Source organism: Xyrauchen texanus, chromosome 19 (genome assembly GCF_025860055.1).
Source record: "Xyrauchen texanus isolate HMW12.3.18 chromosome 19, RBS_HiC_50CHRs, whole genome shotgun sequence".
NCBI lineage: Eukaryota > Metazoa > Chordata > Actinopteri > Cypriniformes > Catostomidae > Xyrauchen > Xyrauchen texanus.
In genome coordinates, this window is record NC_068294.1 from 23,699,923 (window position 1) to 23,725,112 (window position 25,190).

A 25,190-nucleotide genomic window follows, 5' to 3' on the forward strand; every position below is an offset into this window, starting at 1 on the left:
TGAAATGACATTTGCATCATTGTGTTTTATGGCACATTTCTGAGTAAAACTAAGTATACAGCAAGAAAATAGAATATTGCAGGATTTGATTTTATCATTCTGGATTTGATTGCAGTGGACCTGGTTATTATTCGTTAATATTATTGGGCTAATCCATCTCAAGTGGTCCAACATATGTTGCTTGACAATTAAAAATTTTCCTAAATTAGTGATTACCTCCATGTATTTATATTGCAAAACTACCAGTTTGTATTTTACTTGGTTAATCACAGCGGCCATCTTTGTCATGGAGCACAACGATTTTTGGTTATACAGATGTTTACAGAAACCTCAATATCTCAGCTTAGGATGGTCCTAGCTCTAGACACATTACAAGGTACATGTGTGTATATATATATATATATATATATATATATATATATATATATATATATATATATAAACATTTTGCACATCCTTAGACTTAGAACTTCCGCATTTGTCACTTCTCACCGGAGCTTATGCTACGCCTACGTTATATGCCGGAACTCGACTCTCTTGAACGTGTGGACGGCCGTTACCAGAAGCCAGTGATTATAGTTTATAAACTTATAAATATGGATATTTTTCTCACAAAAAGGCATTTCTTTGCTTCAGAAGGCCTTTATTAACCCCATGGATCCATATGGATTACTTTTATGATGGATGGATGTGCTTCAAAATCTAAGGTACCATTCACTCCCATTATAAAGCTTGGAAGAGCCAGGATATTTTATAATAAAACTCTGATTGTGTTTGGCTGAAAGAAGAAAGTCATATACACCTAGAATGGCTTGAGGGTGAGTAAATGATGGGCTAATTAATTTTTTTGGGTGAACTAACCCTTTTAAGTTCCAATGTAATGATCAGTATTCCTGAAAGTTCCAATTGTTGAGCTCATTTAGTGGATAAAAGTGTAACATTTCTCAGTTTTAACATTTGTTATGTTATCTATGTTCTATTGTGAATAACATATTGGCTCATGTCATTTGAAAGTCTTTTAGTTTTCATTTTATTCAAATTTAAAAAACGGCCCACATTTTCTGAAATTCGGGTTGTAAATATGAATGTATGTGAATGTGATACATTCAAGCCATAATAGAGATAAACACTGTATTTCGCGGTTGATCGTATATTTTGCAGCCATCTGTCTTATCATTGCTCCATACCCCTGCAAGTGTCTCTGCTTTCTAAGCTTGACTGTTTCCCCGGCCACAATCAATAACTTTTAGCATAAGTAATGGCAGCACACTTGACCTCACTTTGGCCATTCAATTTACTTCCCTGTGCATTAGTTTCCTTGTTCCTTCTCTGTCTTAGGAGGTGTGCAACTCTGTTCATGGCAGTGGGGGTAACTTTTTTTTGCATACACTAGATGCACATGCTTGCACTGGAACTTTCTTGCATGGTAACTGTAAAATAATACATGGAGTGACCACTTTGATGGTATGCATCTCTTTATGTTGGAAGTACCCTCATCATTAATTCATTTGACCCTTGTCTGCATGTTCTCCATCAAAGCAAATAAAGCTAGGTTTGAGTTTGTCTGTAGTTGATCCTGCCTCAGTACAGGATCATTGCACACCACAAATCAGAGTGTGTCAGATGCACTTAGCATATGCTGCAGCTGTACTCCAAAAACCTTTTTCTTTATGTATTTATGTATTTATTTATTTTTAAAACATTCTCTAAATGCCCTGTAGCTGGCTTCATTCCTGTTGGGTTTTACTCAAATAATTGGCATACACACTTGGACGGTTTTTCGAACCGGTTTTTAATGCCACGCTTGTTGGCATTAGACCTTTTGCTGTGTTTAAGGCTGTTCGGGTTAACGAAACTTCTACAATGAATATCTGACTGACCAATGCAATGATAAAGATTCTACATAATCTTCAGAGCCACAATGGCTGCCTTGTCTGGCAGTAGCCACAAAGGCTGGTTTGTGCAGAGAAACTCCCTCATGAAGAGGGTTTCCGTTGTGAATGTGCAGGGTCTTTCCTGCACCGAACACAGCTCTTTGTGTTGTGTAGCAGCCGGATATGTGGAGGAGGAGAAGAGACTCAAAAGCTCTGTGAAAAGCTTGTGTTGCTCTTTTGAAGTCCACCAACTTCTTGTTTTTAATCTGACTCTCACTTTCCTAAACCTCTCTAGTTGTAATATAAATGTGTAATGTGTTTTTACATGCAGTCTGCTTCTCACACCCATGTTCTTGGAGCAGTATCAAATATTCATTGTTGCTGCGAATAATAATGCTGAAATCAGTGGTGTGATGCAGCATGTCATGATTTGGCATTGATTTGATAGGAAAAATATTTGAAACGGAATTAATTTAATATATTTACAGATTTTAGTTTGAAGCAACTATACGGTGTCTAAGGCTGCTATAACAAATACTAATATTTAGCATTTTTGTCATTTAATTAAAACAATTTTATTTGAAAAGAACTTTTAGAGATTGATACAGTTACTTGGGAGGAATGTCTTAAGAATATACATGCCTGTTCAATTAACGTAAGGCATAATTTGATAGTTTAAGATGGTACAGGTGAAGCTACACCAAATCTTTCCAGATGTCTCCCCACTCTGCAGCAGATTAAGTTAGAAGATGGAACTTTAATACATTCACTTTGGTTGTGTACTAAATTGCAAGGTTATGGGAAGAGTATATTTGATTGCCTTTCTAAGGAATTTCAAAAACTTCTGGAGCCTGATCAGCTCACAGCTATTATTGGCATATCCAGCATATGAAACATTAGCTATACTATAACGTATGATAATTGCTTAGAGGTTGATTCTGAGAATGTGGTAGAGTAAACTGGTACCCAAATTTGAAATGTGGGCTAAAGAGCTTGTAAACATATTGGCACTGGAGAGGTTGAGATATATGAATGTTGATAAAATTAGAACATTTGACTAAGTCTGGGGACAGGCTCTGGACCATCTCAAAATAATGAATGAATTACATGCCTAGCTTGTTGACCCTTGGAACTCTAATTTCTATCTGTGATTAATAATAATTAACGTATTCATGAGCCTAAATTATCATTGAGGAGATGAAAGGATATAATGTATTTTTGATTTACTTGTACATTCTTTTAATTTAATTTGCTTGTACATCATTATCACTTGAAATTAGTTTATGTTTGCCCCTCATTATTCTGTTTTTTTTTTCTTGTTTGTTTAATGGGCTTGTAAAATGCATACATGTACATATGGAAATATTTCAACTCTTCAATCTAATGTATATGTTTGAAATTAGCCACTGCATTCATTGCCTCTCTCTCTCTCTCTCTCTCTCTCTCTCTCTCTGTCTGTGTGTGTAAGCAACGCTGTCAGGTGGTTCCTTGTATAGTTTTTGTGTTGTGAGGAAAGTGAAAAGTGTTTCTTAGTATTTGTATGTCCCAATTTGCTTTAAAGGTGCATTCAATAATTTTCTCCTCATTAAAATAGTTGAACTCCTAAAGACATGACTTGTAATTTTGCAGTTGGAAATCATGACCACTAGCATTCAAATGAAGACTGGAGTCACATCAGTAACCTTATAAAAGCTGTTTCATTCTACATGGAGAGGGTCTACACATGGGGGCTGCCATGTTAGAATCACATGACCAGCTGAACAATACTCCCTTAATCTCAGTAACCATCCTGATATTTGACACTTTCACTCATTGATTAAAGTAATCATGGCTGAGTGTGAATACTAAATTTCTTCAATGGCATCTAAAACTGAAAACTATTGATTTTAAATGATGCTGCATCCAAGCTGCTATAGGTGTCAGTGTAAGTCCAAGATGACAGAAAAACAAAAGTTTCTGAGTGCAACATTAATGATACAGTGCTCTTGAATTTTTCATCCACAAGTTTATGCAGAACCTGATGATCAGTGTTATTTTATCATGATTTAAAAATGTTCCAAAGAGCATCTTGTGTGCTTTAACGGATGCAAGGAAATCTTTTTTCAAAGGGGTTTGGATGTCACAAATTATCTTATTTGATTAGTAATCTAGAAATAGTGTAACATCTTAAAGAGGTAGCTCACCCCAAAATGAAAATTCTCATAATTTACTCACTTTAATGTCATCTCAGATGTGTATGACTTACTTCCTTCTGCTGAACAGAAATTAAGATTTTTAGAAGAATATTTTAGCTCTGAAGGTCCATACAATGCAATTGAATGGTAACCAGAATTCTGAAGCTCTAAAAAGACCTAAAGGCATAATAATAGTAATCCATAGGTTTAGAGTCCAGTGGTTACATTTGTGTCTTCAGAAGTGATATGATAAGTGTTGGTGAGAAACCAATCAGTATTTAAGTCCTTTTTCACTATAAATCTCCAGCCTTCTTTTGCTTTTGATGATTTTTATTCTTCGTGCATATCGCCACCTACTGGGCAGAGAGGACATTTTATAGTAAAATGTTTTTTTTAAAAAAGCTTTCATATTAATATATTTTTCACCCACACCTATCATATCACTTCTGAAGATTTAGATTTAACTACTGGAGTCGTATTGATTACCATCATGCTATCTTTATATGCCTTAAGGAGCTTTAAAATGTTGGTACTTGCATTGACCAACATAGCTGAAATATTCTTGTAAAAATCTTTGTTTGTGTTCAGCAGAAAAAAGAAAGTCATGCTTATCTGGGATGTCATGAGGGTGAGTAAATGATAAGATACATTTTATTTTTGGGTGAAATTCCTTTAAATATTTCTTATTATTTTTGCATCGTAATGTTTTTTTTTTTTTTACGTTTTCAAAATACTTAACATTTATTTTCTTGTTATTTTCAATGAGGTGTCAGCTATTTTTGCCCCGCTGTGAAACGTTATGTTATGTAACAAAATGTGTGCATTTTGCAGGTTTGTATGCAACAAAGTGTGAACAAATCATTTAATAGGTGCTTTATTTATGACAGTTAATGTGAAATGTAATCTCTCTCTCTCTCTCTCTCTCTCTCTTTCCAGGCATGTCTTCCATAAAATGTGTGTGGACCCGTGGCTAAATGAGCACTGCACCTGTCCAATGTGTAAACTTAACATCCTCAAAGCTCTGGGAGTTATGGTGGGTGCACATACATGTTTATCTAGCTATGTAAATTGGGAAATAGCATTTAGACTTGTTTTGTTTATAAATTAACTAAGGTTAAAGAGTAACCCAAACCCTAACCATACCATTATTTGGTTTAATTACTCTCTATGCATCATTTTTACCTTGGAGATTCCCCCCAAAGGAAGGTTTTGTCAGATTTCACATCTGGGGACAAACTTATCCCCAAAGTATAGCTAAGTAAACACACACACTTAAATTTGGCACAAAAACAACAGGCACACATATCTCCAATGCCAGCTGGTTGTAATATGTATAAGGCCCTTATTTTATTTTTCAGATTTTTTTTTTAGACTTTTTTTATTCTTTAGAATAACAGTGATGCAGTTGTATTGGAAGTGATTGCCTGAGTCAATTTTAACTACATATGTGAGAATTTAAAGACATTGCTGTACAATGTGACTTGGGTGAACACAGAATATTACAGTGTAGTTCGGCCTGCAATCTTTGGTGCAGCAGGCATAGAGTATTTATGATCTTGTGCCTCCCTCTGGTGGTCATTTATGTCATTGCACAAACATGCTACAGCGCATACGCTATGCTTCATATTTTCAGGTCATAGCTGAAATTAAATGCCTCATCTAGGTTTTATGGAACATAGCAAGAAACATAAACTGAACAATTTCTAAACAACTGAAACATTTCTGATCGTAACTCAATTGAAATCTCAAAATAACTTTAATTTTAAGGACATTTATTATAATGAGAAAAAGTTTCTGTGGTTTATTAGTTAGTTTGACTAAGACGTGAAATGTATGTGCAGCCCAACCTGCCCTGCGTGGACAACATGGCTTTTGACATGGACCGGATGTCCCGCAGTCAGACCTCCAGCCAGAGGACGGCTCTGATGGACCTGTCCTCAGAGACCAGCATTAGTCTGGAGCCACTACACCACTCCAGTTCCTCCCAACTCCCCTCCGATGAAGAGCTCATCCCTCGCTCCGGAGAAATCAACATCGCTGTCACCAGTAAGAACAGGGCTCTTTCTCTCTAAATTCTGTCTGTTTTCATTGGGATGCTTTTAAAGTCTTTCCCTGTGTCACCTTATCGTTCCTCACCTCGATTACATCCTCTTTCTGCCCTTCATTTCCTCCCCAGCGGGGGGCAAACTTTCCTTACCTTTGACTGCATCACTCCACCTATTGTTCAGGGACATCTGTGTGCTCTGACTCGTACACTCTGTCCTCCTGCTGCTGAGCTCAGTGATGTGATCAGGTGTCTGTGCTGAACCGCAGTGTGTTCTGCCCTTTACTGCAATATATCTTTTCTTTGAAATTTTTCAAGTCACAGTATTTGAAGTTCTATTACATGTATATTTCATCTATTGTACAAATGAACAATTGTATCATGTAGCACTGTCAGAAAAGTTTTAATAATTCTGCTGAATTTTTGCTGCCCTTCCTGCTCTGGGTGGGGAGTTTGTATGGCGTTTCAAACGTCAAATGTATTTAGGTTGCAGATATAAAAAAAAAATTTAAAAAACGTGAATACATTTTTTTAAAACACTGAAAAATATATTGTAATACAAATGAAAGCAAAATAATCGGAATTGCAAACAAAGTAATGTTTTCCTTGGTTACATTTCTCTGATTTTATTCTCTGACAGTTTTTGCTGTATGCTTACGCTATGTTTTTATGTGCTCTCATTTCCAAGTTCTTCACTTGCGCTTCCAAATGTTGCAGGTAGAGTTTCATGCAGAACAAGGCGGGGTTTAACATCTCCATTGGTTCTCTAGTTCTAGATTGACAGCTCTACTCTAGACAATTAATCAAAAGTGGGGAGTTGACTTTACGCCAATGTGACTCTGGCTTACTGCTCACATGTGCAGGGGAAGATAGTGAAGACAATGGAAAAAAATATCCACTGTGATTTAAGGTTTCTCATTTTAAACCAAGAACAGTGTTACATCAAATGTTTGAAATTAAAAATAGCTAATTTTTCAAGTGAAAGTCCTGGTTACAGCACTTTGGCTGTCATTTGATGTCCCAAACACATTAAATTCACAATCTTAAGTGAATACAATAATTGTAGTCTATTTTAGTAATACATGTTTACAGGTTTTAACCAAAATAAAACTGCTTGTCTGAGTTCTCCTCACCTGTCATTGGATCAGATATAATTTTTGATGTCCGCAGCAATAAGCAGACTCTTCTCAAACCTGTGACTCAGCATTGATACAGCTAGCTTTAACCTCATGAGAACCTGGGTCCACATGTGTGGACATTACATTTTGGCTTTGCTATAGGCTATGCATAATTGAATTTAATGTAAACAGACTGATCTCAGTTCAGGAGACATTAACAGGTTAAACTTTCTAATCACAAAGTAATGTGACAAAACAACATAGTGCCGATCCCAGCTGAGTTTGTCTTTGAATGGCAACAAAACTATATCTTGTAAGAAACCTCATTAAGTTTTTACATTAAGACCTGTTTGAGTCAAAAGATTAAAGTCTCTAGTTACATCCAGTATGCCATTTTAAAAATTGCATAGATTTATCGAGAAATGGCACGCTGTTAAATGCAACGACCATGGGACTTTAGGCTCATTTAAAATATCCCATATTCACTATGAATTATCACATTGAGAATCAATGGATGCATCCAAAAGCTGGAAAGTGTTGCTTTCAGAGGATGTATACGGAGTTAGGATGAAGATAATGTGCATTTCAAACTGTTCTGAGACCAGTGCAGACAGAGCAAGGGAGCATCCTTTAGCTTTCCTATGCAGCCAAGTGCATTCACCCATAACATCTGGTCAAAAGTTCTGTTTCAGGCTGCAGATGATCTTTGGACCACTCAACATGTTTGGCGGAAATCAGTTCATAGATTCAGAATTTGTCATGCAGAATTGTGTTTTAACATGGTTGGCAATGATTGGATGATGTTGGGCATTACTTTGAATCAGATGTAATTATGCTAATGTCTGTAACATCTCAAAAACATGAGCACTCCTGGAAACATAATAAACAATTTGTTAAAATCTAAATCTGACTTTCTATAACTTGGTTTGTTTTACAGTTTTAGAACTTAGTTCCATTGTGCACATATACATTTTTAGGAAAACTATTTGGTATAAAACATTGTTTTCTTTTTTTTTTTTTTTTTTGCTTGTTTCTTAAGGGCTACTAGTTACAAATCAAATAAGGGAATGGAAAATGCACACATCACTCACACTCGGTCTCAGGAGGTTAAATAACAAATTGTTACCATCTCCTTAGACATCTCTGGATTGATTTCAGTGTGTAGTGTGTACCACGTTGTGCCAATTCTTAAATGTAATAGAGAGCAACACCTGAGAAAACAAATGATGAGTGCAAGGAAAAGTGAGGTAATAGAATGAATGTATACACCATGTGAAGTGTTCACTGATAACACTGAAATCACTGTAGTATGCATATAGAAGTACTGACTTTTGTTGCAGGTTTTAGGGTAATTGTGCATTTGTAAATTTAGTATTATTTATTTGTAATAAAATACTTGTAATGTATTTATATTGTGTTCAAACATATTAACCCATCTTCTCGGCAAATGTTTATATTGTGTTGATTAATCATGTTAAAGAGCCCCAAGCAGGTGTATCAGCTTTACGAGCTCTGCAATTTATTAAAGTTTTTTTTACAATAGGATTTCCCAATTTTATAGATTTTTTTGTCTTTTACATTTTTAAGTATTGAAAAAGGGAAAAAAAATAAAATTATGTATGTGTGTGTGTGTGTGTGTGTGTGTGTGTGTATATTTATATATATATATATATTATAGCAGTTATTTTAAGACAATATGTCAAATATTTGACTACTACTGCATCTTGTGCAGTGGTGTTGTCTTCCTAACAACTCAACAATTCAGATTTTCGCTGCTTTTAAAATGGCTAGCTTGTCCAGCACTTGTTTTCATACTGTGGATGTACTACATTCAGTTTAGCTTTCTTGTTTTTATCTCTCTCGTTTGCTCTTGATCATCGCTTTCCAGTTGTTTCCTCTTATGTTCAATGGATAAGAGAAGTCTTTCTCTTTTCTTCACAACTCACCCTGCCTCCAGTTTCCTCCTCCTCCTCGGCCCTCAACGTAAATGACTCCTCCCCCTTTTACTCTGTTAACAGAAGAGTGGTTTATTGTTGCCAGCTTCAGCGTCCTCTCTGCTCTCACACTTTGTTACATGATCATCAGAGCCACTTCCAGCACCAGCAGCTATAAGTGAGTATAGTAGAAATGTCAGCCCAGAGCAACATGTGTAACAATTACAATTTTAAGCAGGTATCATATCATTTATCACAGTAGTTTAATGCTGTGTACAGCACAAGTAAATATCAAGTGTCATAGTACTATACTGGAAAAAAGTAAGGTTGAAATGGAGATGAAATCCATCTTACAACCAGTATAATCAGCAAAATATTTGTAATCACATAACTTCAAACTCAGTTTCATTTCTTATTTAAACGTTTTAACGTGTATATACAATTTCCTATAAATGCCATGTGCCTTACAGCAGTGCTTGTTAATCCAGTTTTAATGTTTTATCTTTTACAGTGTGATGTTGGAATGAAGATGCTTTCGGGAGTCCTAATTTTCTTTTTAGACATGGATTGGTAGTGTTAGTTGAGCTCATTTTCCTCAATTGTTGTATTTAATCGGCTCATTTTTTGTTTATTTGTATTTTTTAGATGCAAATTGTTTCTTTAACCTAAATATTAAATGTCTTTTTATTTTGTCTAAGTTGTCAAATCCATTGTTTTGTTTCTTATTGTAATGTGAATTACATTTTGTGTGTGTGTGTGTGTGCGCACGCAAGCTAAATTATTATATGCAAACCTGTGTTATGCTGAATTGGAAGTTTTGCTTTACAGTGCCATATATTCTGCTTTTCATGTTTGTTTCAACAGTGCCTTGGGTATGTCGAGGGCACTAAAATGTCACTTTTTGTGTGATCCTAACATTTAATGCATGGGTCTGGAATAGAATCACTATAGGTCAAATATGAGTGCTGTGTTTGGTCATTGAGACTTACTTTGCTGCATTGTGTAATAACATATATACTCAAAAACAGGAGCCTAGAAATTTATAATAAGATTAAAATATCCAACATATACTATAAGACAACAGTTCTGACAAACAGTGTTTTAAGTAAACCACAAAACTTTTGTGTTGTTTTCTGGTTCAATTAAATATACTCTTTTGCACTTTCTGGAGGGTTAGTTGATTCTTGTTTATTTTTCTTTCTTTTTTTATGATAATAAAATGTTTGCATCCTCTCTAATAATACACAGATAAACTCAGACCAGCCCAGATTTTTAAGTTAGAACAACTAAGATATAATAAAAAGTATAATAAATATAAAATATATATACATATATGCCCATACAATAACAACAAAACACTTATTAATGGGTCACAATCAGCAACTCCCTCTTTCATCACCGTTGAGCTCTCACCACATTTATAAAAGATGCATTCAAGGTGGGCATGATCAGCACACGTCATCAAAGATTCTCACAATTGCTCATAACGGAATGCATAAATAAATGATACACTGTTTTGTAAGCTATATATGTAATTTAATATGTAAATAAATGCCAAGCCATGTACTCGTAAATTAAGTCATTTTTAGAGACTGGTGTTGGACCACCTGAGGGACATCACTAGACCTTTTCTAGATCCTTTTCAATTGGCTTTGTTAAATTCACAGAATAATAATAAGTGTGTCAGGACAGCTATGGTGACTGGAAGTAAACTGATCAACCACCTTATCCAAGAAACTCATCAAAAATCATTAAGCAACCATCCTACAGGATGATGGAATAGATCATTCAATCATTCAAATACAAAAATGTAATTGAAAACAGCTAATGAATGGTTGCTTTTAGTGTTACATAATAACATCTGTCAGAAGAAGAGTTTTTATTCTTGTCTAAAACCTGTATATTATTATTAATATATTTGTTTTTATTCAATGTGTATTCTAAGCAAACGTAGGTAGTACACATTTAACATACTATATTTTTGAGGAGAATGTGTAAGTTACTTACTGTGTTGACTACACAGAATCTCTTATAAAACCTTATTTTTCGTGTACATTTGACTATGGCAAAGTAGCGATTCACCTGTAGTAGACAGTATGTCAGGAAGAAGCGAGTTCCAAGTTGTGCATGCGCACAAGAACATAGAACACTGTAGCCATCCTGTTGGCAGCTGTTGCTTAAAGTCCCTAATATTGAGAATACCTGTGACGTAGAGGTGCTGAAATTCAATGGAAAGCTAAACCCTGTACATTCTGACCTGTGATGTTGACTCAATGTCAATTTCAAAACCGGAAATCAAAAAATCACTAAATTAACCCTTTTCTTCTTGAAATTAAAAATAACAAATGTTAACATTCTCTTCCCTTGTGTGCAAGACATATACCTGTTAAAAAATATGTATTAGTGTTTCATGACCCTTTAAATTAAGTCATTACACTTTTAATTTAATTTTAGAGAGTTTTTACAAGCAATTTAATTTCTTTCATTCTTTCATTAAGTGAGTTTCATTCAGCCAACATAATTTAGTTTGATTTGGTCAAATCGATGTACTATAGTAATTTTAACTCAACTTTATTGGGTTAATCAAACTAACTTTATTAAAATATTATTTAATTAATATTCTTATGTTGGTCCAACTTTATTTTATTAATCATTAGTATATGCCAGGTGAGCAAGTGTAAGGACTGTTAATCTGTGTCACTGCAATTTGATAGCAGCTGCTAGAAGAGTTAAGCAGCACTCAAATTAATAATCACTTGAACGTGAAAGTCCATCCACAACCGAAGCATAAGCCCGCACCCCAAGCGTAACAAGCAAAAAAACACACACTCTTTTTAAATACTAATATAAAAGAACATTCAACATGAACAAATCTCCTCCTGTTCCCATCTTGTTCAAAAGGGCAAAGCATTCCCAGTTTCATCAATGCTAAAAAATCATTAATTTATTCCAAACTCAAATGGAATAAATATAAACTTATATTTTACAAATTTAATTGTATAGAACGCAGTGCAATCAAGTTGGCTTTTTCTATAATTGTGTTGCTTTATTACATTTTAAGTAAACTGAACATCCTGCAAAAATCCTTTTTGAGTGAATTTAACATGCTGTATATTCCCAAGACAAGAAGCAAGCACACACACACACTTTCATCAAGAACAGATTTCCACCGAGAAGCCACTTGATGTTGATTAATTGGACATAATAAGTCTTGATTACAGGGTAAAGGACATAATTAGATTTTGAGCTGAGATGAAATGTCAAACCTGCATAGAGAATTTAAAAACGTCTTTTAGCTTTTAGGCTACTGCAGCAGGAACCTTTTAAAAATGTAGTGTATCTTTCTGTTTTTACTTCTTTCTCATTCTTTTCCACATGTTCTAAATATCACTGTGCATATTAAATAAACTGTGAGAATTATTAAACCTATACAAATTGATTTTTTTATGTAAAATTTTAACCCAGTATTTATTTTTTCAGGTGGTTATTTCTTCAACCGGAGTTCTGTGTCTCCACGCAGCGTCGTCTGTGAGATGGAGCTTCCTGATATACAAGTGTCACTGGAAATGTATGATGACAACAAATCCTGAGGGCAGGCACCTCCTCCACACTAACACCATTCTTTCATCATCATCTCCCAACACCAAACTATGGGGAAACAACTGAAATACATTTATGAGTGTGAAATGGAGTATTGACAGTGAACACACTGACTATAGTGATAAACTCTGCCACTGTAGAATGATCAACATAGCAATCAGTCACCTCAAGAGGATGTGATTGGACTACTGCTCAATATGTCAGCACCATCATTGGCCTACGTACACTTTGAAATTGATTGCTCTCTCTCTCTCTCTCTCTCTCTCTCTCTCTCTCGCTCTCTCTCTCTCTCTCTCTCTTTCTCTCTCTTTGAGACTTTTTTTGAAAGACTATGATAAAAGACATCTTTTCACAGATGACCGTGAAGTTAGGTTTTTTTATCCTCAGTTAGCCACAAATGTTGTCTGTTAGACTGAAGTTGTCTCATGTATGCAATTTGCTGACTGTTTTTACGTTCCAGTGCTTACTATTATGCAAATGGGGAAAACTGTCATGGACAGTGGTAAAACGAGGATGGAAACTGGACCTTTTATAGAGCTGTCTGCTTCGTATCTCCTGCCTTTTTGTGAAAGATTGTCTCAGATGCAAACAAACTTGCCCTTCATAAGCTTAAATGCTGAAGCTTCACATTTAGTGCTATCACTCAAGACACCTCAACAAATCAGCGTTACTTCCTCATAGAAATATACAGATTTATTTGTACATATAATGAAAATGTTTTAAACATGTATTTAAAGAAAAATCCTATGGAATACCTACAGCGTATACTAATCAGTTCCAACCAAGGGGACCTAATTTATATATGAATATATACAGTATTTGCATATAATAATTCATATATCTTCCTCAAGTGGCCTCTTAGCACAATTTGTCTTTCCTGGATCTTGTCTGTGCACACGAGTGTATGTTTCTTTATGTTCTAGTTTTTGTATGAATGTTTTGGGGATAGTATTGTGACCATACTGGGCTGCACTTACTAAGATTCTCAGAGCTGGAGCGCTGATTCTTCATCAGTTTTGCGTTTTGCCACGAAGTTACAGTTGGGACAGGGCAGTTAAAGTTGACCCTTGGTCATAACCCCTAATTTGAGACATATAGTGAGTACAGGCTCTGCTTTATGTGGATCATGGTAATGGACTATGTTACATACTGCCTCAGTATTAAACTTGTCATAATTGACTATTCTGTTCTCTTTCTTTGGGTGAGGTTTAAATTGACAAAACATGGATGGATGATTTAAAGTAGTTATTTTAAAGCTATATTGGTAATATTAGAGATCAAAGATGGATTGTGGTACCCATAGACCCTGAGGTACCAGCCTCTTTATTTACAGTGGTTTGTTTCCATAAGTCATACCACCACAAAAGTCGAAGACAGCATTGTGCGACCCCCGTGCACTGGCCCTATTGGAAAGAAGAATAAAATACAGTTTTGAGTTATTAATATTATTATATGTGTTAAATATATTATATATACAAATTTAATATAAGTAGTAGTAGTAAAATGGCACTTTTCCGCTGCATGTTACGATTCGACTCGACTCACTATACTTTTCTGAGTTTGCTTTTCCACTGCTGTTTAGTGCCGCCTCAATGTGGGTGGGATTATAGGCTAATCGTCATAGTTGCGGCGCCTCAACTGCCATGACATCATCTTAAACGCGACACAAAACTATAAACAATAACATGACTGCTAGCTGTTAGCTACTAGCTCATTGTGCTGCACAAAGCAGTTGTTGCATCATGATGTTACACAAGTGTAACAGTTAAATTGGCCTGGTTGTTTTAGAAGCAAGCATTCCAGTAGCTGGTCAACTAAATAAAGTGAAGCTTTCAAGCAGAGTATATAGTTAACGTACCATCCTCCATCGTGGACTCATGGCCGAGTCCAGGGCACTCTCCCTGTCATTGCTCATTGGTCGAACCACTTCGACTTTTTCTTGATGGTTCTGTAAATAAGTAATTTTTCATTTATTTTTTACTTTTCCCTACACTGTTGGTAGGCCCGGTGGTAGCCATGTCTCAGCTGTATGGCCAACTGCTGAGACACTTCCTGAAAGACTTTTTCTTTCGTTCGTCGCTAATGAGAGGAATGTCTGCACCTTGTTTATTGTCCACGGTGTGGTTTTGCGCACAGCCATTTCTTTTTACAATTCGAAAGTCGCGTGAACAAATGAAACTGCCATCACTGAAGCTAACTTTGAAACTAGTGGGTTGATGTCCCGTGTTGAAAATCCAGTGATGCTGGTAGTGACGATTCTCTCTGGCCAATCAGTGATCTGCAGGTGAAAAAAAGATAGTACCTGGTAAAAAAAAGTACCAGGTACTATCCACAGTGGAAAACCCCCAAAAAGTCAGCAGAGTCGAGTTGAGTCAAGTTGTTTCATGCAGTGGAAAAGCCCCTTAAGTGATTACATTTATAATGGCATGGTGGAAACTATAATATAAAGTATGCTACATAGTTTACATTAGTGGACAGTAATGTAACCTATGTAATAAGACAGTAACATGAGCAATGCAGTGTAAATAGTGACTTAAGAAGTTTGTTTCAAATTGTTTATTACACCCGTCACAAACTTCATTGTATTATCCTAAAAAATTTAAAATAAAAAAACACATTAAAAGGAATATTCCAGGTTCAAGTTAAGCTCAATCGACAGCATTTGTGGCATAATATTGATTACTACAAAAATAAAATTTTGACTTGCCCCTACCTTTCTTTAACAAAAGCAAAAATCAAGGTTGCAGCAAAGCACTTATGTGGCCAGTCCATAAACATTTAAATACTCACCATTTCAAAAGTATTATGTTGTTGTAAATTTGACTAACATTTTCTGTGTAAAGTTATTACCAATTTTCCAACTTTGTAGTCATGACGTAAACTGATTGTAAATATGACGAGTTTTAACAGAAGAATCCATATAAGTGCTTTTATAAAATTATAACATTTACATTTCTTCCTTTACACTCTCCAAACATCGCCCCATTCACTTCCATTGTAAGTGCCTCACTGTAACCTCGATTTTTGGGGGGACGAGTCAAAATTATGCTGCCGATTGAGCTAAATTTGTATTGAATACTAAATATTTCTTTAAAAGGAAATACAGTGTTGTTAGAGAAGTGTTTGAAGAGGACGCTCTCAAGCGATGTTTGATTGCTGCCGCTGGAGGGAGATAGAGCGTTTTGCTGGAGAAAAACTGTTCCCGGATACGTGAAATATCTAGCTCAGAAATGAATGAAATGAAACGAAAGTGCGCGGAAGAGCTACTGAATGGTCACCTATGACTCTTTTTAAATTGCGTTTACTTCAACATTTTTTGTTTTGATAATTTGCCATGGACTGCTTCAATGATCCATCAGTGTCGAATTAAGTAAGAGATATCAGACGGAAGGAAGCCAACGATTTATGATTTTCAGCTACAGTACGGTCGAAATGACAACAATGAGGAACTTTCTGAGAGACGTATCCATTTCCAGATACGTTTGATATACAAATAATGTAATAAAAAATAAAAGCTCAAAGATATACGTGTGTGTTTCAGTCACTGTCCTGATTTGGGGTGGAGAAGACGATGGCGCTGTGTTTCAAAATGTGGTTTGCTCCCTTCGAAGACAGAATGTTTTGGGTATCTTAGCTGCATTTATTGTGTTTGGGTTTACTTTGTCCCCTGTAGTTTTCTAAATGTGAATTATAAAATCCTTTGTGGACGCCCTCATCTGTAAATTCTACTCATAAATAAATTAAATTATTTAATTATAACAATTCTAGATTGTGTGAAATATCGCAATATCGTAGATTTGAAAACCATCCATCCATCCATCGTCAACCGCTTATCCTGTGTACAGGGTCGCGGGGGGCTGGAGCCTATCCCAGCTAACATTGGGCGAAAGGCGGGGGACACCCTGGACAGGTCGCCAGTCCATCGCAGATTTGAAAACCAATACACCAAAAATAATGAATGCAATAATGTCGTATCGTGACCTCATATATCGATATTATATCGTATCAGTATAATAAATTGGCCCCATTTACTTGTGCATCACTGTAACCTCGATTTTTACTATTTTTAAAGAACTGAGAACTGTTTCCAAATCATCAAATGCATTGTTAAATTGATATAAATGTGCCAGTTTACAAAAACAAGGCCATCTATGCACAATGCAAAGCCATAAGCATATAAGACTGTAATGGCTTCCTATTTCTGTGGTTAGGTCAATGTAGCTAGTCTTTCTAATATACTATTTATGAATAGTAGCCGAAACAGTTTCAATACACAAAAGTACAGTATATTTGATTTCACCTAAAAGGTTAACCTATTTTTTAAGATACTAAAATTTTTGCCAAAATACCTCAGTGATACATTTTAGTAATTGAGTGTGATAATGTATAAAGCATGAAAACTGCACCTTCTAAGTGAGTGTTGTTAAATTCCTATTTCGATTTGGCAAAGATAAAAACATTTCCCATCACACAATATTAATGTGGAAAATATTTAATAATAATATCGATATTTGGCGTGCAAAAATGTATACAATATCACAAGGAAAAATATCACATTGCTTTAACATACCAATATTTTTTCCCACCTCTATGAATTGGTTTCGCTCTGTGTCTATTTCTTAATGCAATTTCCTTAAGTGCGGAGCATGCTGGGCCTTTAGTATGGTTGGAGCCATAAAAAAAATGTCAAACCAAGTGACATTTATTTAGAAGAAAAAAGAAAGAAAAGGTTTCAGAATCATAGTGGCTAAAGTTCTTTGTACAGCCTGTTTGAATGTTTGTACTATTAGAATTCAAGGTTGAAATCCAGCTGGGATGTGGGCCAATGTTGTATTCTTACACATTTGTGCTTGTCAACTCTGTTTGCAGCTCAGGGACAGGTGCAGTACATCCACTGACTTTTGACTCTCAAATTCAAGTTCACATACTGCTGGTCATTTGACCAAATAAAGCTCTTCTGATATGTCTTTAGTTGTCATGAAATTGTGCCAGATGTCACTTGTCAGAAATGAAGCCCCAGATATTTCAAATGTGAGTGAATTTCAAATGTCAAGTGTTTTTTTGTTGTTGTTTTTTTTTTTTATTCGCTGTCTATATATAGACAGCGAATAAAAAAAAATAAAAAAAACACTTGACATTTGAAATTCACTCGCATTTGAAATATCTGGGGCTTTTTTGCCCTGAGCCCAGGTTAATTTCCGACCCTGATGTATATTTAATGTTGCATCTTAAGTGAGTTTAGTTGTAGGCCTGTTTAAAAAAGGAATTTATATTTTGTTCTAGTAAACATGAAGAGGTGATTCTGTGAATGCTGGTGGTGTGGGCCTCTTGTTGTCATTGTGGATGCCATACAATGGCAGGATTATCTGGGTAGCAACATTCAACACCACTGCTCTAGCCGCAATGCCAACCATGCTGTACTGATCACATGCTGTTATGATACCACAGGTACAAGCACACATACAGGCATGGACTTGAACACACTCTTTGCTTGTACCAGAGAGCATATAATAGTTAAAAAATCTGGCCTTCATGGATAACTTCCTGACAAGGACACAAAATTGAGCAGACACTGACAAACACTGGCTGAATGCCAACATCCAAGAAAAACTGCCTAATGTGTCCACGGCTTTTAACCTTTCTGTTTTTTTCTCCTGTTTGTTTACTAGTTTAAATGAAGTACTTTTAGTCCAAGGTAGAGAAAGTAGTTTTAAATGTTACACAGTTTGCTTTAATCAAATAGAGCAGTGTTATTTCATTTATTCAGTTCAACGTTTGATATTTGAAGAAAAAGACAGATTTTTATTTTTTATTTTTACCATTTTAAGTTTATGTTGTGTAGTATAAAGGACTAGGACCAAAATTGGCTTGATATTTAGTCCTAAACATTCATTGGTGCATTTGTTATTAATCATTTCCCGCATGAATTTAAAGTTTTTGAAGGTTGATGCAATTGTAATCTCTATATTTTAATATTTTACCATAGGTGACATTCCACACTGGATTGTACACAATTCATGGGGAACTTCATGGGGTAACAATGGCTATGTTTACATAAAAATAGGGGACAACATGTGTGGTAAGTTCATCTAATGACTCAAATGTAATGCCGTTGTAAATGTAATATTATTTTTTTTTTACCATATTGACACTGCAGTCACTGTTTATCCATATTAGTGATAAATGCAATGCAGTCTGGCACTGTAAGAATATGAGACATTTGTGGGCATTAATAAACATTCATGCAGTACTGTGATGTTTGACCAACAAATTAAAAAATATAAAAAAATCTAATTCTTAAAGCCATGCAGTGTTATCATGTCTTGTATGAGATTACTAGGAAATTCTGTAGTTAGATTATTTTGAGATAGTGATCTTGACTGTAAATCATTATTTTGAATGACTTTGCAATGTCAGATAAGAAAAAAGGTCATTTTATAAAGTGATTGATACCTCTCATGTTCTTTCTCTCCTCTTTTCCAAGGCATTGTAGAAAATGTTGCTGCTGTTTTTGTGTAATTATTCTGTTGAAAATCAGAGACCAGCAAGTCACATCGGCCTTCGGACAGGAATCTGGCTTGATTCTCCATTGCAGCTGATGAGAATTTAAGAAAATTCTCATGGGAAATGCTGGTAACAAATCCTGTTGCCTCTTGAATGCAAAGCCAAATAACTCTTTAATTCCCTATTACTAATCCCAGCAACTGCAGACCAAAATAATCTTTGACTGTTTATTTTTGGTTATGAAATACACTAACAAGGTTTTTCTTAAGAAAGTTTTAAAATGGGGGAGTCACATGATGCCATGTGAGGAGCGGACATGTAAACTTTGAGCTCTGTGCACTTTCCTAGTTTTGAGTTATTTTTGTTTTATAATCTGGTGAGATTTGATACACCCTGCTACATATTTGCAATTTGAAGTCAATATGTCCAAAAAATCAAAGTCCTCGGGCTCTGGAGATATTAAAAGACACTTACGTACTCAAGCTGATACCTCTGACGGGCCTGCAGACCGGCGACTCGACTTGAATGGTGCTGCTGGGAAATCCTACGTCAACTGTCCAACATGTTCGTGATGCTAATGAAAGTTGTTGCTGACTTAGAAGATCTCGCTGTAATATGTCGATTGAGTACGGTGATGGAAACTATATTCTCCGAGTTGGTTACAAGAGTGGCAGATGTTGATTACCTGGAGTCATTGGAGAGGGAATTATCAGATAATCCACTGGCGTCCAAAGTTGATTTGGAACACGTTCTTGGAAAACTTGAAGATCTGGAGAATAGGAGCCACAGGAATAACATTTGAATTGTTGGAATTCCTAAGCATGAGAAATCTGATGAAATTCCAAGACGAGCTCTTCCCGAGTCTGCTCGACATAACAGGCCACAAGCTGGAAATTGAGCGTGGTCACAGAGTCCCAGCTCACAGATCGGCTGAGGGAGACAGGCCCCGATCAATTCTGGCCAAATTTCTAAGATCATCTGATAAAGATCTTGTGTTACGCGAGGAGCAATGGAAAAATCACAACATTTTCTTGTTCTCAGATTTTGCAAATTCGACAAGAGAGAAACGTGATTGATTTAAGGAATGCAAAAAAGTATTTTTATTCCCCAAGCAAGCACTGTTGCACCTTCAAAAAAAACATTAGAGTGAGTAAGCCATTTGGTATTTCTCGTTTGAGTGGATTGACTCACAGACAGCAAGACTCACTCTTGCTGTCTGTAGCTGGTAGCTGGGCACCATTTTTTATTCTTTTATGTTGGTTCAGCCTAGTGGCTGGATTTTGTTTTGTGGAGTGACACTTCTTCAAGAAACTTTTGCATTGACGGAAGATCGCGTTTACACTGAAGTTCCCGGCTATTGATAAGGATGACCGCAAAATATCTACATGCCTTCAACAAGCAATGTCTTTTATAGTGTTGATCGTGGTGTGTGATGTGGCCTCTGAGTGAACTTGACTCATTAAATATACACTGGACCGTCCGAGGAACTGGGATACCTGTATTGTTCCTTTTTGTGCTGTTCCGCCTGGAGGCTGGAGTTTTTTATTTGGAGGAACACACCTTCGGGACAGCTGTGGATGAATCTGCTTGTTCTTTGAGCTTATGCCTTCTATTGGCTGGAGTTTGTTTCACAAAGTATTTCTGTTATGTCATTTTGCCTCAGAAGTCAATTGTCAATTTGTACAGAAGCACCAGCTTTACATTTACATTTATGCATTTGGCTGATGCTTTTATCCAAAGCGACTTACAAAGCCCTTCTTACAGGGACAATCCCCCCGGAGCAACCTGGATTTAAGTGCCTTGCTCAAGGACACGATGGTGGTGGCTGTGGGGATCGAACCAACGACCTCCAGATTACCAGTTTACCAGTACTGTGGTTTAGTCCACTACACCACCACCACGGCTTGAGCAATCCGATGGCAATGTTGTTGCGGTGGCTCTCGTAGGTGTGCATGGACTCTTTGAGTTTAGAGGGATCGTCACTGCTGTCATGCACGGGGTTAATGCGCATGTTTTTCTTTTTTCTGTTTGTTTGTCTGGGGGAAGTTCAGGGTTTTATTGTTGCACTAATGCTGGAATGTGTATATGAGTGGATTATCTCTCTCCACATGAAATGTGAATGGGTTGGGGCACCCCATCAAAAGAATGTTATTTATTTTCTTAAATGCTTGAAATATCAGTGTTTCTTTAAGAAACACATCTTTCCTTGCAGGAAGCTGAAAAATTTGGGAAGCTATTGGGAGGTGCTATTTCCTCAGTGCTGGCTCACGTATGAGCAGGGGAGTCATTATATTGATAAATAAACATCTACAATAAAAATTTCTCGGGGGCGGCTATGACGCGGAGCTGAGCGGTCGCATTCTCGATCCCTCCATAGGAATCGGCTAAATTTATTTATCCTGAGTTAAAAGCGAACCTAATCCTTCACCAAACTTAAGTTTAGAGCATCTGTAATCTAAAACATGTCGACCAAACAATCTAAAACCACCTCAGGCCATCAAAAAAAAGCTCAGAACAGGGCCGAACGACTCGAAGAAGCAGAGGAAGATGTTAGCATGCTAACCACTGATGTGCACTCTTCCGGAGCAGCAGGGATTTTAGAGGCTATTACAGCCCTGAAAAATGACTTCAGCTCTAAATTTGACGGAGTTTTGACCGCAATCAACGAGATTAAGTCAGACTTTAAAGACTTTTCAGGGAGACTGGAACAAGCAGAGAACCGTATTGGTGACATGGAGGATGATATTGCCAATGAGAAAACCAGAATCACGATACTGGAGAAGCAGGTGTCTGAGCTCACCTCTAAGGTGGATGACCTGGAAAACAGGAGCCGTCGTTCAAATCTCAGACTGGTGAATCTCCCGGAGGAAGTTGAAAAAGGTGATGCAGCTGCTTTTCTGGAAAAATGGCTACCCGATGTCCTGGGATCCGAGACTTTTCCTGATCCGCTGATTATCGAAAGAGCTCATAGACTACCAGGCGCGCCACAATCCTCTGCTCCGCGAGTCATGATTCTGAAGTTTTTAAACTTCCGTGACAAGATCCGAGTCATGGGCAAGATCATGTATGAAGGCCACCATGTCATGCTTTTCCAAGACATCTCCACTGAACTACACAGGAAAAGAAAGAGATTCGATGATGAGAAACAATGACTACGTGACCTGAAGATAGACTACGGTATCATTTACCCTGCTAATCTCAAGCTGCTCCACGGAGGGAAACCTCGTGTGTTCGCTGATCCTGCAGATGTGGAGTCGTTTATCAAAGAATTGGACACCTAACAAGTTGGCCACGGCCAACTAACGGTATTAAGTTAAATGGTGAGGACCTCTGGCAGTGACGGGACTTATTAACGGCAGCAGGCGATATGATCATTTAACCTGAACCGTTTTTTCCACCCACTGAGAAAAGGTACTGTAACGTTGCTTTACCAGGCTGCACCTGATTGACACTATACGCTGACGTGGTCTTAATCCCACGAAGACAGATGCACATATGCATATTGTATATTTTGTTCGCTTATAGCATTAAGCCGATTGTGAATGGGGGGGGGGGGGGTAGTGTGTGATTTATCAGTTTATAACTGCTCCTCGTTATCAGTGGATCAGTTGAGCGTCTAGCCGGTCTTAATGCTACCGGGAAGGTAAGCCGCCTCGCTTTGGGGAGACAGTGCTGGGATTAAGTTTAGGGGTTATAAATGTACATTTTATTTTGTAATTCGGATAACGACATACACTCCAATCGCTTTAAGAACGAGATTACAGTTTACATCATTCCTTCCTATTACATATATGGCCTATGAAAATGTTTACGCCTGATTTTATTTTATGTCTTCTAATCTAAATTTGAAGCTTACATCCTGGAATGTTAGAGGTATGGTGAAGTTGGCTAAAATGAAGCAAATCCTCAGTAGGGTTAAACAACTCAAATCGTTGTATATCTCCAAGAAACCCACTTATTATCAGATGAAGTGATAAAGATAAAAAGGAGATGGCCAGGGCAAGTAATATCAGCCTCCTACTTATCACACACTCGAGGGGTGATGATCCTGATCCATAAATTGATACCCTTTAAAGTGGACAGCGTCATCCGTGACATAGGGGGTAGATACCTGATTGTCCAAGGTACATTGATAAATGAGAAGATAAACATGATTAATGTATATGCCCCAAACGAAGACAATCCTAAATTCTTTGAAAATTTATTTTTATTAATTTCTTCTCTCCCAGGGAAAGCTCTAATAGCAGGTGATTTCAACTGCACTTTAGACCCTAAATTGGATCGGTCAACTGGGATGGATTCCTCTCATATACAAAGTAGGAAAAAACCCAGATAACGTAGAATTCTCCTGTTATTCTCCCCAATTTAAGTCATACTCACGAATAGATTTTTTCCTGATTTCCAGCTCTATGCTCTCCTCTGTGATAGAATGTAACTATAACAGCATACTGCTGTCAGATCATTCCCCTACTTCACTGGTGTTTAGAGCCCAAGGGGTAGTTAAAGGGAGCCCTAGATGGAGATTTCATCCCAGATGGTTTTCTGACTCGAATTTCCTGCAATTTTTAGATGCTCAAATTGAGTTGTTCTTCAATACAAATACAGATGAGACCTCTGCTATTGTCAGATGGGAGGCCTTTAAGGCATACATCAGAGGCATGATTATATCTTACACCAGTTCAAATACAAACAAACTCAAGTTGAAAATGAATGAGCTTGACCACAAAATTAGACAATTGGAAAGAGAGGCCTTTTTGGATGGCTCTACAAAAATAAAACAAGAATTAAAGTTACTTAAAGCCCAATATGAAGAAATTTCCACATCAAAAGCAGAAAATAGTTTAATCCGGCTCAAACAAGAGTTACTATGATCAAGGCGAAAAACCGGGGAGATTGCTAGCCTGGCGAATAAAAAAATTAGATGCGGACAGGGCAATTACTGCAATTCAAACTCAGAGTGGAGCAATAACAACAGACCCACAAGAAATTAATGATACTTTCTCCATCTACTATAAAATATTATATTCATCCGAATCCTCGGGGAGTCTGGAAACACAATCTGAGTTTCTGGATGATCTTTGCATCCCTCCCATATCGGTTGATTTTAAAGAACAATTGGATAGGGAACTAGATGCCTCAGAAATCGCTGACGCCATTACTGATATGGGAGGAGGTAAGGCCGCAGGCCCTGACGGTCTTCCGGTTGATATCTTCAAAATATTTAAAGATAAATTAATTGAACCACTTTTAGATGTATGAGGAGGCCTTTCAACGGGGTTGTCTTCCAGATTCCCTGAGGAGCGCGCTGATAACACTTATTTTGAAACCCAATAAATCCCCTACCAATTGCACGTCGTATAGACCTATTTCACTGCTCAACACAGATGCTAAGATTATCGCTAAAGTAATGGCTAGAAGACTGGAACCGGTGCTCCCGACAGTGATCAATCCAGATCAGAATGGTTTTGTGAAAAACCGTCAAGCTTTCCATAATATCAGAAGGGTGTTGAATTTGATACATGCGAAGGAGGGAACCTCTGACACCGCTATTCTGTCCTTAGATGCTGAAAAAGCATTCGACAGAGTGGAGTGGAGCTATTTATTTGATGTGTTATCTCGCCTTGGCTTTGGTAACTACTTTCGAAAATGGATTGAGACACTCTATACTGACCCAATGGCAGAGGTCTCCACCAACTATTTAATATCATCTCCTTTCAAACTCACAAGAGGTACTCACCAGGGGTGCCCTCTCTCACCGATGCTATTTGTTTTAGCAATGGAACCGCTTGCATTGGCGGTGAGATCGCACCCCTCAATTTCAGGTATAAAAGTATCGGACACCGAACATCGCATTGTAATGTATGCTGACGACACCCTCTTACTTCTAACAGACCTAAGTAACTCCATTTTTAATCTGACCAATTTAATTGACACATTCGGAA

At 36.9% G+C, this 25,190-nt stretch overlaps 1 protein-coding gene across 2 annotated transcripts in view; it reads left to right on the forward strand.

Moving 5' to 3' along the window:
* The window catches only part of LOC127659948 (E3 ubiquitin-protein ligase RNF130-like), a 71,866-nt gene extending 57,761 nt beyond the window's left edge, over positions 1-14,105 (forward strand). The window contains exons 7-10 of one of the 2 annotated variants that reach the window (XM_052149954.1): positions 4,985-5,081; positions 5,890-6,094; positions 9,229-9,322; positions 9,656-12,616. In XM_052149954.1, coding sequence (XP_052005914.1) covers positions 4,985-5,081; positions 5,890-6,094; positions 9,229-9,322; positions 9,656-9,671 — 412 coding nt within the window. In that variant the 3' untranslated portion in view covers positions 9,672-12,616. The other variant, XM_052149955.1, reaches the window with a different exon arrangement.
* Positions 14,106-25,190: the final 11,085 nt, after the last annotated feature.